Source organism: Naegleria lovaniensis (genome assembly GCF_003324165.1).
Source record: "Naegleria lovaniensis strain ATCC 30569 chromosome Unknown tig012, whole genome shotgun sequence".
NCBI lineage: Eukaryota > Heterolobosea > Eutetramitea > Acrasida > Naegleriidae > Naegleria > Naegleria lovaniensis.
This window is the reverse complement of record NW_025407834.1, coordinates 578,898-595,992: the sequence shown is the minus strand read 5'-3', so window position 1 is coordinate 595,992 and position 17,095 is coordinate 578,898. Positions and strand designations below refer to the sequence as shown.

The 17,095-nt window shown below is 37.1% G+C and overlaps 8 protein-coding genes across 8 annotated transcripts; 6 read left to right on the top strand and 2 right to left on the bottom strand.

The window, feature by feature from the left end:
• Positions 1-621: 621 nt before the first annotated feature.
• On the top strand, positions 622-2,655 carry C9374_001415 (uncharacterized protein; the record flags this gene model as incomplete). The annotated part of the gene is made up of 3 exons (XM_044690103.1): positions 622-994; positions 1,044-1,886; positions 1,967-2,655. The coding sequence occupies 3 exons, from the start codon at positions 622-624 to the stop codon at positions 2,653-2,655; spliced, it is 1,905 nt and encodes a 634-aa protein (XP_044551813.1).
• A 284-nt stretch (positions 2,656-2,939) lies between these two features.
• On the top strand, positions 2,940-5,051 carry C9374_001414 (uncharacterized protein; the record flags this gene model as incomplete). Its single annotated transcript, XM_044690092.1, has 2 exons — positions 2,940-4,707; positions 4,774-5,051. 2 exons carry the CDS (start codon positions 2,940-2,942, stop codon positions 5,049-5,051), a joined length of 2,046 nt encoding a protein of 681 aa, XP_044551812.1.
• A 178-nt stretch (positions 5,052-5,229) lies between these two features.
• C9374_001413 (uncharacterized protein) lies at positions 5,230-7,059 on the top strand (the record flags this gene model as incomplete). Its single annotated transcript, XM_044690081.1, has 1 exon — positions 5,230-7,059. One exon carries the CDS (start codon positions 5,230-5,232, stop codon positions 7,057-7,059), a length of 1,830 nt encoding a protein of 609 aa, XP_044551811.1.
• Positions 7,060-7,117: 58 nt separating this feature from the next.
• C9374_001412 (uncharacterized protein) lies at positions 7,118-7,996 on the bottom strand (the record flags this gene model as incomplete). The annotated part of the gene is made up of 1 exon (XM_044690070.1): positions 7,118-7,996. One exon carries the CDS (start codon positions 7,994-7,996, stop codon positions 7,118-7,120), a length of 879 nt encoding a protein of 292 aa, XP_044551810.1.
• Positions 7,997-9,126: 1,130 nt separating this feature from the next.
• Positions 9,127-10,346, top strand: C9374_001411 (uncharacterized protein; the record flags this gene model as incomplete). The annotated part of the gene is made up of 2 exons (XM_044690059.1): positions 9,127-9,354; positions 9,405-10,346. The coding sequence occupies 2 exons, from the start codon at positions 9,127-9,129 to the stop codon at positions 10,344-10,346; spliced, it is 1,170 nt and encodes a 389-aa protein (XP_044551809.1).
• A 70-nt stretch (positions 10,347-10,416) lies between these two features.
• On the top strand, positions 10,417-11,598 carry C9374_001410 (uncharacterized protein; the record flags this gene model as incomplete). Its single annotated transcript, XM_044690048.1, has 1 exon — positions 10,417-11,598. The coding sequence occupies one exon, from the start codon at positions 10,417-10,419 to the stop codon at positions 11,596-11,598; it is 1,182 nt and encodes a 393-aa protein (XP_044551808.1).
• A 96-nt stretch (positions 11,599-11,694) lies between these two features.
• On the top strand, positions 11,695-13,165 carry C9374_001409 (uncharacterized protein; the record flags this gene model as incomplete). Its single annotated transcript, XM_044690036.1, has 2 exons — positions 11,695-11,860; positions 12,087-13,165. 2 exons carry the CDS (start codon positions 11,695-11,697, stop codon positions 13,163-13,165), a joined length of 1,245 nt encoding a protein of 414 aa, XP_044551807.1.
• Positions 13,166-16,312: 3,147 nt separating this feature from the next.
• C9374_001408 (uncharacterized protein) lies at positions 16,313-17,014 on the bottom strand (the record flags this gene model as incomplete). Its single annotated transcript, XM_044690025.1, has 3 exons — positions 16,313-16,553; positions 16,651-16,780; positions 16,831-17,014. 3 exons carry the CDS (start codon positions 17,012-17,014, stop codon positions 16,313-16,315), a joined length of 555 nt encoding a protein of 184 aa, XP_044551806.1.
• Positions 17,015-17,095: the final 81 nt, after the last annotated feature.

Here is a 17,095-nt window from a genome sequence, read left to right as displayed (position 1 = left end):
GTGCCATGCGAACCTTAGCTTATCAGAATTTATTGAATTTGGCTTTGTACGTTGTGGCCACCGTTTACAATTCCATAACTTGGCAAAGTGTTTGGCCAACGAGTCACTTTCATTTGACACACAGGACGTACAAAGACTGATATTGCAAAGTATCTGGCAAGCTTGCCTTAACGGTGAAACAAGTAGTGAGTGGTACAGAGAAGCAAATCAATGTTTAAGAGAAACAGATTTTTCATTGACCTTACTGAGTTTATTAGAAACATTATTGGACAAGTACAAGGAAAATTGGAAATCTGTCTCTATAGCATGCATGATGGTTTATATGACTCTACGAATTCTGCAAGTCACTGATTCAGATCAAGTCAAAAATCGCTGCATTTCATTGCTAGGGAATGTAAGAAAGACAACATGCCAGTGGGAACGTTTAGTAGAGGAATTGTTACCAAAGATGCATGACGCACCCACTCGTGAACTTGTAGCGATGAGAAATCATTTGGTACAGATTTGTTGCTGTACTGCAATGACATACTCCGTACCTCCTCTTCATGTTTCTACCTTATTCGAAAAAGATCCTGACGCTTTGCAAACCTGGCTCAAGTCCTCACCATTCTACATGATAACATGCTCTTAAACAAAGGAACAGATTCCTATGGAAGTTTTATGTCGTTTCTACTTCGTCAGTATTACATGACCTCTCATAATATTGAGATGGCTATTCACAACGAGATCCAAAGAGATCCATCGGTACTCTCTAAATTCATTACCTCTCACTGGAAAGAGGCCTGTAAGGGAGAGTTACGACCATGGAAGCGATATAGTCACACGGAAGCGCATCATAGATGGTACCATTCTACATTAACAACTGACCTTGGAACTACCATTATCGAAATAGATGTATTAAGAGGATCTTTTTTAGTTGACGGCGCCCCCGTTGGACGACTTTCATCGAGCGTGACGGCTCATCCAGATTACATTCGTCTTTTTTCAAATTATGGTTAGTAATTTTCTTCTTGTTAAATCATGAGTTTACCAATCATCACAAGTATTTGACGTACAACCTGGCAGTGTGAAAGGAACGTATGTGACCAGAGCTCAAATCAATGGAGCTTTTTACAAATTTAGCCAATTTGGAGATACTATCGAGATCATCGAGCAAAGGCCAGAGAGAGAGTTAAAATTATTTTCTGACACCTTTTTTGGCACAGATTTGCCATATGGTTTTGTTAATGATTACAGTCATTGGTTTGACTGTGTCAGTAATGAAATTTTATTCCGACCAAAGAGCTTCTTTGACCCTAATTTCGTCTCTGAAGTCGAATATATTTTAGACCTCAATGAAAATGTGCTGACTGAAAAATCTACAGGCCGTAAATTGTTGGATGTTCATGGAGGTATTTTTCGAGAAATTTTAAAGCCAATGTCTAGAATTGAAGACTCTCTCTTTCTCCATTTATTTGTTAATGCAACAATGGATGAAATAACTTTAGATTTGCCAAGAAAGGGATTACATTTTACCTTGATGGAGTACAAATATCTTAAATCTAAAGAATTTGATATGAATGTAGTGGAGCATTGCAATATTGGAACTCTAATTGGGCTACGAAGCGGAATAGTACTTGAATCTAAGAATTGTGAAAGGATTATTCTTGTCCCCTGTGGAGCTTTACATGTGTCACGTAAAAACGAAACTGGACATCAACAAGTACAAATAATTAACAGTGACAGAGAATATCCAGTCAAGTATTTTGCATATAGAGTCAACAATTTACTTTGGCAATTGGAGGGCGAAGACAATTTATCCTCTTGGTTGTTTTTGGCTCTTCTCCATGCTACTACTTCATCTGTAGTCGAAGACCCTTCACAAGACAAACAGGCACAGAGACTGCGTTACATATTTTGCATTCCACTCGCATCTGGCAACAACAACCACTGAAAGAATTTGATCTGTCGCTTTTACTCCAAATAGCAAAACTATCCCCTACTCGAGAATATTACCCATATCATTTGCATGAAATGGAAAACGCAACTTGGCCAGCTGATATTCCAAGTATGGCTGCTCATGACGCATTTATTATCATAGCCTCCAAGATTTATGAACACTCTCAATCATTATCATTTTTATATCCTCAACCAATGAAGGATGAAAAAAAGCAACCACCTTTTCCACACTCATTATTCCTTAATGAAAGAGCATATTTTCAATCAATTAACAAGTATAATAGCAATGCTTGGTTGTCATGTGACAATTACTCTACCAAACAAGTGAGCAATTTTAGCTTGCCTAAGAAACAGTTAGAGCCTTCATCAAAACAAGATACAATTCGAAGGTTAGCATGGAGCTCTAGGACCAAATCTCTATATGTAACAGCGAACATTCAATACGAGGTTTACGGGAAAATGACAGAATTGAAACAAGTTCAAGAATTTCCTTCAGTCGTGGAATGGTTCACACTCGATGATATTCATTGTTACTTTTTGTCATTGTATCATATCGTTGTAACGAAAAGCAATAGTTTTGTTACCTTCCTTCTTTCATACTTAGGCTACAAACATGGTTCTCGATATGAAACATTGTTGGCTTATCTGTTGGCCATCCATAATAGACGAAAACAATTCCCACAATTACCAGCCACAACAAAAAAATTGAGAACGTGAAAGAAATTTCTTTAAACGAACAAACCTTAAAGGACCACCTGAACTCGGATTTTGTGAGCTTTGATAATGCTCCTCACTCACCTCAACGATATTATGAACAACCTCAAGAGTACAATCGCAGGATAAACCTCGAATACGAACAAGAGGCGCAATCAAGAAAGAGTGCCATGTTAACAATTATTACAACTTTCTTTGACAGATCCAAAACAATATCCTACAGCGACATTTCTTCTCATTCGCAATATTTTTCATGGCAAAGTTTACTCCCAAAACTCCAGAAGTACATGAAAGAAGTTAGCATGAATATCAAGCTAAAGGAATTTTTTGACACAATTATCAAGGGACTCAAGACGAGCCCTATTTCCACAGTGCCTCACTTGCCATCTTTACATTTTCCTGAGAATACTTTTGAACACAATGTAAAAGCAAACTTTGATATTCTCACACACATGTTTAAGATCAAACGTTCTCAGTCATCCTCTGTATTGAACACAGGTATTTTTCGAACAGCCAAACTGATATTCGAGACTGGAAAAATTCCAGATACCTCATTTGACAGCTTTTTCACATCAAACAATAGTTCCTTGTTTTTGGAGTACATGGAGGAGCTTGTCACAAGTTATCAAAGTACCGTTGATAGCAGAAACAAGATAGAGAATGAACAATGTGTGACCTCAACTTTGGATCAATTATGGAAAACTGTAGAAAAGCTTTACGAACCATGTCGGATACCATCATCAAAAGCATGTTCCAAAGCAGGATTGTGGCCCAAGCTACTACCAACGAGAATTCTCTCACAACTACTATTCGAAAACAAATCTAATAATCCTTTCTTCCATCGAGATCTAGTTGGAGCCATTGCCATATTATTCACTCATCAACAACGTTTTAAACGATTACAAGCACTCTCTTTGGACATGAACAAAAAAGTACTCTATGAAAGAGAGCTCGAAAATACAGGACATGAGAATTGGCAGCCAAGCATGTACCCTGAATGGCTCATATTAGAAATTGAAATGAATATGATGATTCGTCCTATACAATTTGAGGTTGCCTCTAACATGATGTACTGCGATAGTAATATGGTGATGCAATTCAATATGGGAGAAGGTAAAACATCTGTAATTATCCCAATGCTTGCATTGAAATTGAATACTAACCAACTTGCACGGTTAACAGTGTTGAAGCAGCTACTTAACACCAATTTTACTTCACTCGTATTCAAGTTAGGTGGTATTTTAGGAAGAAAAGTATTAACAATTCCTTTTTCAAGAGACACAGAATTGGAGTCACAACAACTCGATCAACTGAAACAGTCTTTAGTGAACTTGAAAGAACAAAAGGGAGTGTTAATCACTGTACCAGAGTATCGATTGTCGTTTGAGCTGAAAGGTTTAGAAACGGGTTTAAAAACTCAATACATGTTGTCAAGAAAGTTTATTGAACTGCAAGAGTGGATGGATACAAATTGCAGAGATGTATTAGATGAGTCTGACGAAATATTACACGTTCGATATCAATTAATATACACAATTGGAGATCAACTATCTCTTGATGCGGATTCATTACGTTGGACAATGCTACAACGAATTTTCAGACTTATAAAAAGACGTGCCAAGACATTTGCTGAAACATTTGAGCGAGAATCAGAATTTCATGCAATCGATGGTTCATATCAGTCAGAGTTTCCTCATTTCAGATTATTAGATCGAAATATTTATTCGACAGAGTTTGTTCCAACATTAGTGCAAGATATTTTAGATGGACATGCAGCCGATATCAATATTCCTTTTAAAAAAGAACATCGACCACTCTTGGAAAGATTCATGACTAAGGAAGAGGTTTCACAGAGCGAAATGGATCAAGTTCAACAATTATACGAAGACACGGTCACATGGAATGAATTGTTGATCATGAGAGGTCTTTTTGCATATCAAACTCTATTTCATGCATTGAACAAAAGATGGAGAGTCAATTATGGAGTACGAGAAAATAGCACCAAACTAATGGCTGTTCCATTCAGAGCCAAAGATGTTGCATCAGAAAGAGCAGGTAAGTTATTCTCATCATTTGTGTTTTGATATATATATTTGTGTGAAATTGCTTTTATCGTTAAAGAATTTGGACATCCTGATGTTGCAATTTTACTCACTCTGTTAAGCTATTATTACTCTGGATTGTCACATGAACAACTAGATACTGTTTTTAAATCATTAGAGTGTATGCAAAATCCGGATATTGAATATCAGAAATGGTTGAGTGAGACTCCATGCAAGGAAAACATTCCATCATCATTGAGATCCTTTCATTCTATCAACCTTTCTGACTATCAGCTTAAAAATCGCCAACTTTACCCCATGCTTTCAAGAACATGTCAACCGTTGATTTTTATTTAAATCGAGTTGTTCTTGCTCGAGAATGCAAACAGTTTGAACACAAGCTATCAAGCAGTGCCTGGAATTTATGCAAAAAGGCACAACATCCGACCTGTGGATTTTCAGGAACAAAATCATGCTTATTACCAACCTCAATTATTCCTAATGAACTTCCAGCACTCAAAGGCACTTCGGAGATATGTTCAAAAAGCTTCTTTTGAAAGAAAATGGAGACTATCACGTCATTGAACCCAACATGACCACAAAGAATGTCATTCAACAAATTTGTGAATGTAATCCTCCCATTCGAGTGTTATTGGACGTAGGAGCTCTCATGTTGGAGATGAGCAATGAAGAAATAGCTTTGGAATGGTTACGCCAAATTCCTAAAGACAAAGGCATTGATGCCTCTGTATTTTTTAATGAGGAAGATAGAATCATGGTACTCGATCGAAATGGTATCATTACTCCACTCGAGTTGTCACCTTATAAAAACTCATTAGATAGATGTGTTACGTATTTGGACGATATACATACACGAGGAACTGATCTCCGATTTCCTGCAGCAGCAAAGGCCGCTGTTACTTTGGGACAAGGTGTCACCTTTGAACGATTGTCACAAGCATGTATGCGAATGAGATTATTTGGAAAGGGACAGACTGTTGCATTTTGGGCCTCAAAAGAAGTCGACACAAATCTTTGTTCCTCTCAGTATGACTCGTGTAAAAACATTCAAGAGAAAATTGTCAAGTGGTCAATTTCTAATCGAATTAGTATGGAACAAGAACATTATTTACAATGGGCAACTAATGGCTTACTATTCTCTATTAAGCAATCTGCGAAATTAAGAATGAAAGCAAAAGATGATGACTTTTTAGCATACATTGAGATGCAATCTGCGAAATTAAGAATGAAACAAACAGATCATACCTTAATAGAATACATTAAGAGATGCAAAGAAGATGAGATTACTAAATTACAACTTTTTTATGGAAATGAAAGAAAATTACAAACGATTGCAGAAATATTTGATAAACGATTGGTCAACATGAAACAAGACTATGATGAACAACACTCAGAATTTGCAGAAACAATTTCCAAAATCAAGAGCAATATACAATCTCGAATGAATGACAAGAAATTTTTTTCACAACTCTTAAACGAGGAACAAGAACGAGAACTGGAACATGAATTGGAATTGGAAAAACAAGTGGAAAGACCTCCGCTACAAAAGGCTGCCGAGAACATCATCTCACCTGATGTACAGATGTTTTTCGTTCGTGGAACCATTCCATGCTTTTCAACAAATATTCATTCATTAGAACATGCCTTTGAAAAGACAAGTTTGTCCAATACTTGCATCCAATCATGCTGGAAACCAGTGCTATATGCAAGCAAAGAATTCATAGAGGTTGTTATTGAACACCTATTGGTCAAACCGAAACATGATGACTATATGACACCATTGACATGGATTGCTTGCTCTAAACATAATCCCAACATTGCATTAATATTGAGTCCCTTTGAAGCCAATTACTTCATTCAGAGAATCACTCCAAAATCACCTGTGCGGTTGTACATGTTTTGCCCAAGATTGAGACCTCAAAGTCGAATGTTATTTGATGAATATCAATTTTGTACTCCATGTACTCCTTTGACAAATTCAGAACGAGAATTTTCTCAATCTCTATGCACTGATTTGCATGTTTTTTCTGGATCGCTATATTTTGGCAACTTGAAAGAACAGCAAGAATTGTGTGATTTTATTGGAATTCGACCAAAACCCTATGAAACGGCTGCTGAACAAGAAGCATTTGAGAAGGGTGATATTAATGAGTTTGGTCATATCCACCGTGAAAGCAATTATTTTTCGATGGAGTTGGAATCGAAATGCAGATTCAAGATACAACATCCTGTGGAAGAATTTAGAAAGTTATTGATCATTAGGGACAAAGCTTCTCTTTTTGAAATTTCTCATATGGCCAACATTTTGGTTAAGAATCAAAAGATACAAGATCTTGAGCAATAAATAGTCAATGCATCAAGGTCAAGAATACATGTGATTACAAGACGAAATTTATTAATTACTAATGGTAAAAGTGTACATAGTTGCAGAAATATTTCAAATTATTAGGCTCAATTTTACATAACTCAAGCAAACCATTATTGTCAACACTTATCTCAAGATGCGTCAGGTTTTGTAGAGATGACAAGTATTCGTATGATATACTAAATCCAATGTAAGGTATACCGCAATAGTCCTCTAAACAGAGTTTTTCAATTGAAGTAATCTTGCCAATACGCAATATACAATCATCATCAAATGATCTACATCCTATAAATGTCAATTCTTTCCATGAAATTCCACTATTTAACACGTTCATTATTCCTTCTTTCGATAATAAATGACGGCATGATGTAAAACTACAAAGATCTGGAAACTTTGAGCAGTCAATTAGTGGAACATATTCGATAAATCCATCAGTTTGAAAGGTTGTTCCAATGGGATCAGTAAATTCAAGTTTCTTCAAACGCTTCAATTTGTTGGTTGTCAATAAGTGCTCAGCTCCTTCGCTTCCAATCTTATTGCCGATGGTAAGATGTGTCAAATTTTTCAATTTTGAGTTGGCAAGAATTAATCCTGCTCTTTGATCAATATCATTTCCGATCAATGTCAACTCTGTTAAACTCTCTAATCTATTACATATAATTCTCAAGTTTTCCATGCTCACACTAACATTAATCAATTTCAAATTCGTGAGTGATGAAACTTGTCTAGAAGGAATATCTTTTGTGATGACATTGGTGGAATGTAACGTTAATGATTCAATTTTTTTCGAATTGAATAATCGTTTAAACACTGATTGTTTAAATGTTACATTGTCGTTTCCCTTTCTCCCAATATTTCCGACAAACGAGAACTCTGAAAATAGTTCATTCAAGTCACCATGTACCAAGCCACTCATTTGCGAGTCGGTAAGACTTGAAACATGAGCTTAGAGGTACTATACTGAACGGAGCTACACTTTACACCTCTCACTTTGGTTGCTTTGACAATTCTTCTCCATTCCGAGCATACACCAGCAAATGCAATGAGACTTTTTGCATCAAAACATGGAATTATTTCATCGGAAATTACATCTTTACTCAATTTCAAAATAATTTCACTTTTCCTCTTTGTGTTGTGTTTCTTATCGGACGAGCGTGTTGTTTCATCATTATTTTCAGGTACGGCCGTAAAACAACAACCCTGCAAAAACGCTCTCATTTTTTTTGTAACACAAAAAAAAACAAACCAAGAGAGGGTTTTGGGTTTGAACACAAAGGATTAGATTCGTCAGAATTCAGTTATCAAGATAATTGAAAAAGGCTACCTTCTATTCTTTCCATCTGATCATTCACACACCAAATAGACATTTGCACAACAGAAATATATTTCTGAGATAGCTCTCTTTTGTAACATCGCCTTGCTTGATAGCATACGGTTGTATCAACCAGTCACTTGCATTTCAACTGCAGAAGTCAGCTTCTTTTTTTATTCGTCCAAATTTGTAACAAGACTCCTTGAAAATTAATGTTTTTCCAAACATATTCGATGAAAGGTTATGAAAGCTATTTAAAAAAAAACACCAAATTGTGTTCTCTCTTCGTGTTGTTTGTGGCTGATTTGGATTGACGCTGGCGTTAGAGAATCATCTTCATCATCAATAACATCATCTTCCTCATCATCTGAGATAACTTCCAGAGAGAGAGAGTTGAGTCAGGACTCCACCCTGCAGATTATCGCATTCACTTCCTGTAGCGGGCCTTAAATCAACTATACATTGATTTTATTACAAACGTTTTTTACAATTATTGAAAGAGATCTCGCACAAAAGTGTTGAAAAGAGTCTTGTTATTCTCTCAACATTGAAAAAGTTAACACAAAACAATTCATACAACACCCTAGAGGTTCTTCTTTTGAATTTGTGTGAATCATCATCTCTTGAACCACCCACATTCAACACTATCCAACTACTTTTTCTGTACATATTTTCAAACTCATCAGTGTATATTCTAATTCTTCAACAACAACAATAATAACAACCACATCAACATGGGAAATACAACAACATCTGCGAGAGGAGCATCTTCACCCTCTGTCGTGAATCGTTCCATGATGATCAACCAACAACAACAAAATCCATCAACCACCACATCCACGTCGGGTAAAAGAGAACAATTCAAACAAGTTTCTATGAAGAAGAAGAAGAACATGATAAGAGCAAGTACCACCTCGCAGCAACCTCACCACTTCTCTGTATCCTCATTGCCAGCAGAGACTGTACCTCACCACTCCCACACCAATCTCATAAATCCCTTCAATCACCCCAGGCTCTCTCTCAACTCCAATATTCAAGCTCTCCTTCCATCTCGGTACGAAAGAAGAAGATCAAAACACCTCAATCTCCAGAGAGAAAGAATCACCGAGGTAAATCCCCATCCCATCATAAGAAGAGTGAGGAATCACAACTTTCAAAGACCACTACCACTATGGCTACTCAAACTGCACGATCTAAGGGTTCTAAAGGAACTAATGCTGAGTCAGCTATGGATTTTCAAACCAAGCCTACACAACCTGCTAACGACAATCCTTGCAACTGCGACGATGAAACGAGTCTTTCATTGGATGAATCGGAAATTATTGAAGATGTTGAACAAGATATGGAAGAACGATCCAGCATGTTCCGAAGATTTAGTAGTATTCTAGGCGATGATGAAATGCTCTTTGATATGTATTGTGGAAGTAGTAATCCTCATTCCATGATGAATACTCAAGATGAAAATTTACTTGACAATGATTATGAATTCAATGACGATCCACCCTCTCCTCATGCTCCCACTGGTTTAACGCCACCATCGTGCTGTGTTTCATGCTCCATTTGCGGAAGTGCCAACCACACGACTGCCACACCTCAAGGTCATCACATGAGCAACGCTTCCACGCCTCATCATCATTGTTGTGGCTATAAGACTCCATCAGCAACGACGAGCACGAGTGTTGTTTCTGCAGGTTCACATTCTTCATTGAGCCTCCATCAACATTCAGCAAGTAGTAGTTCATTGTCAACACTGGTAGGACAACGAGCAAGAGCTGTTGGAAGTCATGTACATTGCAACTCGGCAAGTATGAACTCCTTGTATTCTTCGTCTCATTTGACATCTGGAATGCATGCAGCCATGTCCTCACCTGCCCTTACAAAGCAATCACCCTCGTATAACGATCAATCCATTGCAATTTTGAAAGACTTAATAAATGTAAACACTGGTCTCTGACCTCGATGACAATAATTCAAATAATATATTAAACAAAATTAACTTGTTTGATTTTTCAAATAATTAAAAAATGCAGAGAGAGGACGGAAGAATGATCGAACTCTTGAAACAATGTCCACACATTGCAAGTTTGTCGGAGGAGGAACAACAGGCCTTGATCAAACAGGAGAATTTTCTGAATCATATTCCTCATCCGCACGTGTCTCTAATATTGAAACAACATGATGATAATCAAAGCAATGACCATGTTCCAAAAACTTGCCCATACTTTTCGTCCAACGAAGCAGTGTCCGAGGCTTCATCTTCTTCAACAAGCAACAACCAAGAGTTGAAATGTCCCTATCAATCTGTTTTAAATGGAGAGCAATCTGCAATGAAAGCCTCTGATTTCAAATGTAACAAATGTTCTGCCTATTTGATTGGCTGCATGAGCTCCAAAACAGAATCCCTTTGTAAATATTGTTATCAAGAGTTAGTGAATACCAACGAAGGACAACACTCAAATTATGAAAGTGATGATTTCAAACAGCACCTAACAGACAGTTATGTAGAAATATTATTTGAAAGAAACGAGAATGAGAGGAGCAAAAACAACAATTCGGAGCTAAACGAAACTGAATTGAAATTACGAAGAATTGAATTTTATACTAATTTAGCAAAACAAGAATATGCACTAAACAAAAATTGTGGCCCCTATTGGATGGAGAAAGCAAGAAGCATTGCATTTAAAGACATTTTCATTGCCACACATTCCAAATGTGAATTGCATCCAAAACTATTGATTTTGTTTTGTGTTACATCCGGCTATTTGAGCGACATGTTGCAAACAGTTTCTACTGACTTTACACAAATTACTGAAATGTTGGAAGAAACTATTTCTACAGTTAATAGTGCAACAAGTGTACTACATAATCCATCCACCAATGATAGAGAAGAATTAGCCAAAGTCCTCTCTGTAACATCTATCAAATTGGGAGACGTATTTTCGTACAAAATGAAAAATTTAGAACGAGCCAAGCAAATTTATGAGCAGCTCATTTCGAACAGCCTAACTGTGGAAAGTGTGGTAATATCGCATGCCAAAATTGGAGACATGCATTTGCTCACAAGAGACAGAGAGCAAGCCTTGCAGTACTTCACTCGAGCTTTGGAGTTTTTAAAAACGAGTTCTGCACTTGACGACAAGAATACACCTTTGTACCATTGGATTTCATCAAAAATTCAAAAGCTGACTGATGAATCAAGGCTTTGAAATGCGCAACAACAAATTGAAGCCAGTCTTTTCGACCAACAAATGACTTACAAAAGGAATTCATAAAAAAAAATAAGTTGTTACAATTCTTCTGTAATGATGAATCCAAGACCTGGTAACCCACCAAGTGGCGATGCAAAGTCTCCACAAGGAACTCCCTATGTTGGAAGTAAAATTAGTTTGATTTCCAAAAGCGATATTCGTTATGAGGGTATTCTGTTTAACGTGGATACCGTTTCTAGTACTGTAGCTTTGAGAGATGGTATGTAATCCGCACATGTGTTCTTGTGTTTTCTAACAATCATAATTTCTATTTGTCTATTCATCACCACTATTGTATCAATGCTTTACGATCCTTTCATTTTGAATTGTTTTTAAATATTAATAATTATTTGGATGATGATTACATAATACATCATACAACACCTTCATGATGATGATGATGAACTGATACAACAATACCGTATCATAATTCCCATAAATAATAGTCAAAATGTTTGGTACTGAAGGAAGAAAACAAGGAGAACAAATTCCTCCTCTCGACAAGATCTATCCCTTCATCATCTTCAAGGGAACTGACATCAAGGATCTCACAGTTTGCGAACCTCCTTCTCAACCACCTCAACAACAGCCACAACAACCAATGATTCCTTCATCATCAAGATTACCGCAAAATGAAGTTGGTGGAATGCCATATCCAACACTTCCAATGGGAGGAAATAATCCTCCTGGTTTTCCAAATCCTGGAATGATGCCACCAAACATGAATCCTTACATGAATCCATACTTTTATCCTCCTTATGGTGGACCAATGGGATTCAACCCAATGGGAATGCCAAATCCAATGGTAAATATGCCTCCTAAAAACGTTCCTCCACCACAACAGCAACAAACCCAGCTTCCACCAACGCAAACCATTCAACAATCACCAAAACAACAACAACCGGTAGTTACAACCTCTCCTCAGCCACAAGAGCAAGTTTCACAACAATTAAAATCTAGCGAGGTTGTTTCTCCTGTGGCTACTACAGCAACTTCTCCTGCTGTTTCAACAAGCGTTCAAGAGGATGTTAAGCCAGTAACAACAGCACCAACCACTACCACAACAACAGCCACTGCTGCAACAGCAAGCACTTCCGATAAGCCAGCAACAACGGGTGCTTCCAAGAAGGACAAAAAAGCATTCGAGGAGGAGTTTGACATTCAAGCTAATCTTCAAAAGCTTGACAAGAATGTTATTGCTAAAGAATTAGAGGAAAAGCATATTCACAAAGGATACGACAAATCAAGTGGCTTTTTCGATACAATTAGTCGTGAAAGTGATGAAAAGAAAAATAGAAGAACCAAACAAGAAAGACAAGAACAACAAAGACTTGACTTGGAAACATTTGGAGAGACCATGTCGAACGGAAGCGGAAGAGGCGGTCGTGGTGGTAGCAGAGGTGGAAGAGGCCGTGGTGGTAGTAGAGGAAGCTCATCATATCGAGGTGGAAGAGGATCTAGTACCAGAGGAAGCAGTAGAGGAGGTAGAGGAACTTCAAGAGCTGAATCCAATGAACAACAATAATTTTCTTTCTTGACATGTTTTCACGAATGTACAAAAAGAATTGAACTAAGCATTAATATAAATTCGAATTTGATGTCAAGAATACTGTCAAAGAATTTTAAGTTCTCTGCCATTTGAGGGTCTAATGTTTCTCAGAAAAGTTGACCAAAACATCATCCGTTTATGGCTCGCTTAAAGGGCACCTGAATGGGCATACATCTAACAACTCAACCATTGGATACCATGAACACGATTATTGGTGAGATTGATCAAATACCCGACATGCGACAAGTTGAAGGGACAAGTAAGCCATAGATGAACTGTGAAGATGTTTGAAAAATGGAAACTCAAGAGAGTTCGGCTGTTTCATTTTCATCCTGACAGATGAATAGATTTCATTGCTCAACGACATCAAAATACTTCAAATCAGCAAGGGTTCACTTTAAACGTGTAGAGAGAGAAAACCTCAAGGCTCTGATGGTTCATTGACGGACACAATTGTCGCATCCTCACCACAAACAAAAAACATCATGTCCAACAACCAAGAACCAAGTCATGGAAAGCACACCTTTTCGAACCTTGTATATCCCATAGTTCCTCTCTACTTGTGGATTTTGATGATAGATTTCAGTCGTTGTATATCGCAAACGCCATTTTCTTGTATGAACTCTCATGTTGTTCCCATCAATTATTCATTCCTTCTTCCCTCTCATGTTCCTTTGGATAGTTTAATCCATCTTCAGAGATGGTTCGTATCTGTGAATGTGTATGTGAAACGACTCGTTGTTTGTTATTGTTGTTGGAAGATTGCCACTTGGGACACTGATGGAATATTAGCAATGAGAGGAAATGTTAGAATAGTTTTAATGAAGATGGTATTTGGAGTGATAATGTGGGCAGAAATAGCGTTTGTTATGGATAAGGATCATTATGGGATTTTGTTGTTCATGTTATGTCAAGTCTTACTCGTTGCAAGATTTATTCATGACATTTGGCATTTGATGTCCTTCGCTCCAAACCACAACAACAAACTGGTTGCAACATCATCCACTGAATCGGATCCAGCGCAAGACTTGACAACATCAAACACTCTCCACCACTCTCCACAACAATCATTTTCCTCTAGCTCTCTTTGGCTGTGCTGTCTTGTCATTTGTGTTTTTCTATTTACTTTCCAATATTTGATGATTCATTACATTTACACTCCCTTACAGGCAACAACGATGAAAGAAACACCTTCCTCAACTTCAAATCATCTCCTTTTTGGAATTTCATTGTATTGTTTTCTTCTTGCTTGTTCGACGAGTTTGAGCGTCATTTCTTTCTTCCAATCCATCATCCACACGAGATGCTTTATGTACCATGAACTACGAGTTTCTCAGTTATCTTATCAATGTTCCTTGTTTTCCATGTTGGGAATGATCTTGTTGTATATGTGTGATATTTGTGTTGGATTTGATTTGGTATTAAAGAAGGGGAGTAATGAATGGTTATGGGCCAATTCTTTCATTTGGGTGTTTTATGTTCCTTCCTTGATTTGTTTGACGTGGAGTAGTTGTGGTTGTTATTAACGTTGAGGTTCACAAAATATTTTTTTTCCTAACTAAGGAAGTGATCATTTCAAGTTCAATAAAAGAGATGAATACCATTTGGATAAGTTTTTTAAATCATTTGGAATAACAAATAAAAAGACCCGCATTTCCACATTCATGAAAATTCATTCATAATGGGATATACGACCTTTTCATTATAAATTGCTCCAATATCAATCCATTGCTAAAAGAGTCCAACGAGGTGTTAATATCCGAAATCTCGTTGGACTCTTTTAGCGATTACGTGATATCAGTTCATTTACTATTCTGCTGCTTCTTCGTGAGAGAGAATACGTCGAGAAAAATTCACAGCAGCTTTTAGCATGGACGGAAGACCTCCACACAACCATTTGCCTTCTTCAAGTCGAGTGGAAAGAAGAAGAACAACAACAACAACAACACGACTTTCTCAATTCATTCTTCCAATTCTTCCTCTCTATTTCTATATTGTGTTCTTTGATTTTAGTCGCTTCTTCTTGTCCATGAACTTGTATTCATCATCACATCTACTGGCGGGGAAGTGGATGTCTCAATTAAGTTCTTTGTTTTTTCTCCAAGATCATGATAGTTTCAATCCAAGACTTTTACAACAATTTCTCCAGTCGTATCATGGGTATGTGAAACGACTCATTGTTCTGTATTGTTGTTGCAGAGTTTTCTTTACGCTTCGAAATGAAAATGATTCTTTTGCACCATTCATCATGAAAATGGTATTTGGAGTCATCATGTGTGCAGAGATTGCCTTTTTGATGGAACACGAATTGAATGGTATTCTATTGTTCATGCTTTGTCAACTCTTATTAATAGTTCGATTTCTTTATGACTTTTGGCATTTGTTCGAGAAAAACTATTCTCCACCCAGCAGCTTGATCAATTCTTGCAAGGCAGAACCATCCATCATGGATCCAGCTCTAGTTGTTTCCAATCCACCCAAACATGCTTTACACACATTCGTCATCACAAGAACCAACCTCTTCTCCTATTGGTCTTGTTGCATTCTCATTTGTTTCATTCTATTTACAGTGTTGTTCTCCATTATTCATTATTGTTATGCTCCCTTACTTGTTGAAAAATCTGCTTCTTCCAATAGTTTACTTTATGGAATTTCATTGTATTGTTTTCTGTTGTTTGTTCGACAAGTTTGAGTGTCATAAATTATTTCATTGCAAATCAGTGTTCTTGTTTGTCCGATTCTGAATATTCTTCTTCCAGGATTAACATGATAGGAATGATCTTGTTGTATATGTGTGATATTTGTGTTGGATTTGATTTGGTATTAAAGAAGGGAGTAATGAATGGTTATGGCCAATTCTTTCATTTGGGTGTTTTATGTTCCTTCCTTGATGTGTTTGGCGTGGAGTAGTTGTGGTTGTCTTGACACAAAAGAACAAACCTTGAATGGTAGGATGATCAATGAAAAAGAGATTAATCATTCTTCCTAACATTGAATAGTAAATGGAATAATTGCAATAAATAATACATCATTTAATGTCATCTCTATTATTAAGTCAATGACATTCCAGCTATTGGTGAGCTTGTTAAAATTACCTTAATATACGGCATGATTTTTGATATTCTACTGTACAAGCAGACCCTTTGCAACTTCTTGACTCGCTTCCTTAGAGACCATGAGTTCAATAAGCTTGAGAGCGAAAAATACTGCAGTGAATGGGCCTTGCGATGTCACCACATTTCCATCAACAACCACTTTCTCGTCATGCCAATCATAGTGTGGCATCTTGTCTTTCAAAGATGGATAACAAGTCACTTGTTTCACACCATCTAACAAGTTATGTTTAGTCAATACGAGAGCAGGACTGAAATTTCATCAGATCGGTTGAACACAAAACACACATTGTGCAATATAACAACCAATGAAATGATCATTCTTGAGTTCTCTATTTCATTACTCACCTTGCACAGATTGCAGCAACAATACCGTGTTCACTCTTTCTCTGTTTGGCCAATCGATCCAATAATTTAGTATTTTCAGAGAATATTTTAGCTCCTCCCATACCACCTGGCAAAACGATTGCTCCATACTCTTGATCCAGTACATCATCAAAATGAACATCAGCCTCAACTTTACACCACGAGATCCGAGCACTCGCAATGATGGATCATGCTGTTGTTGTTGATCATGTACTTTGGCAACTGTAACTTGAACATTTCCTCTTCTCAAAACATCAATAATATTTACTGCTTCCATCTCTTCCGAGCCTGTTGCGATGCAAACAAGGGCATTCATGAGTCGGGAAGAAGATCGAGGTGAAACCATTTTTTTGTATGAATATTTTCAATATATAATAATCGGTACTTTTTATGGACATTTCCAAAGCTTGAGAGAGTTCATAGCACT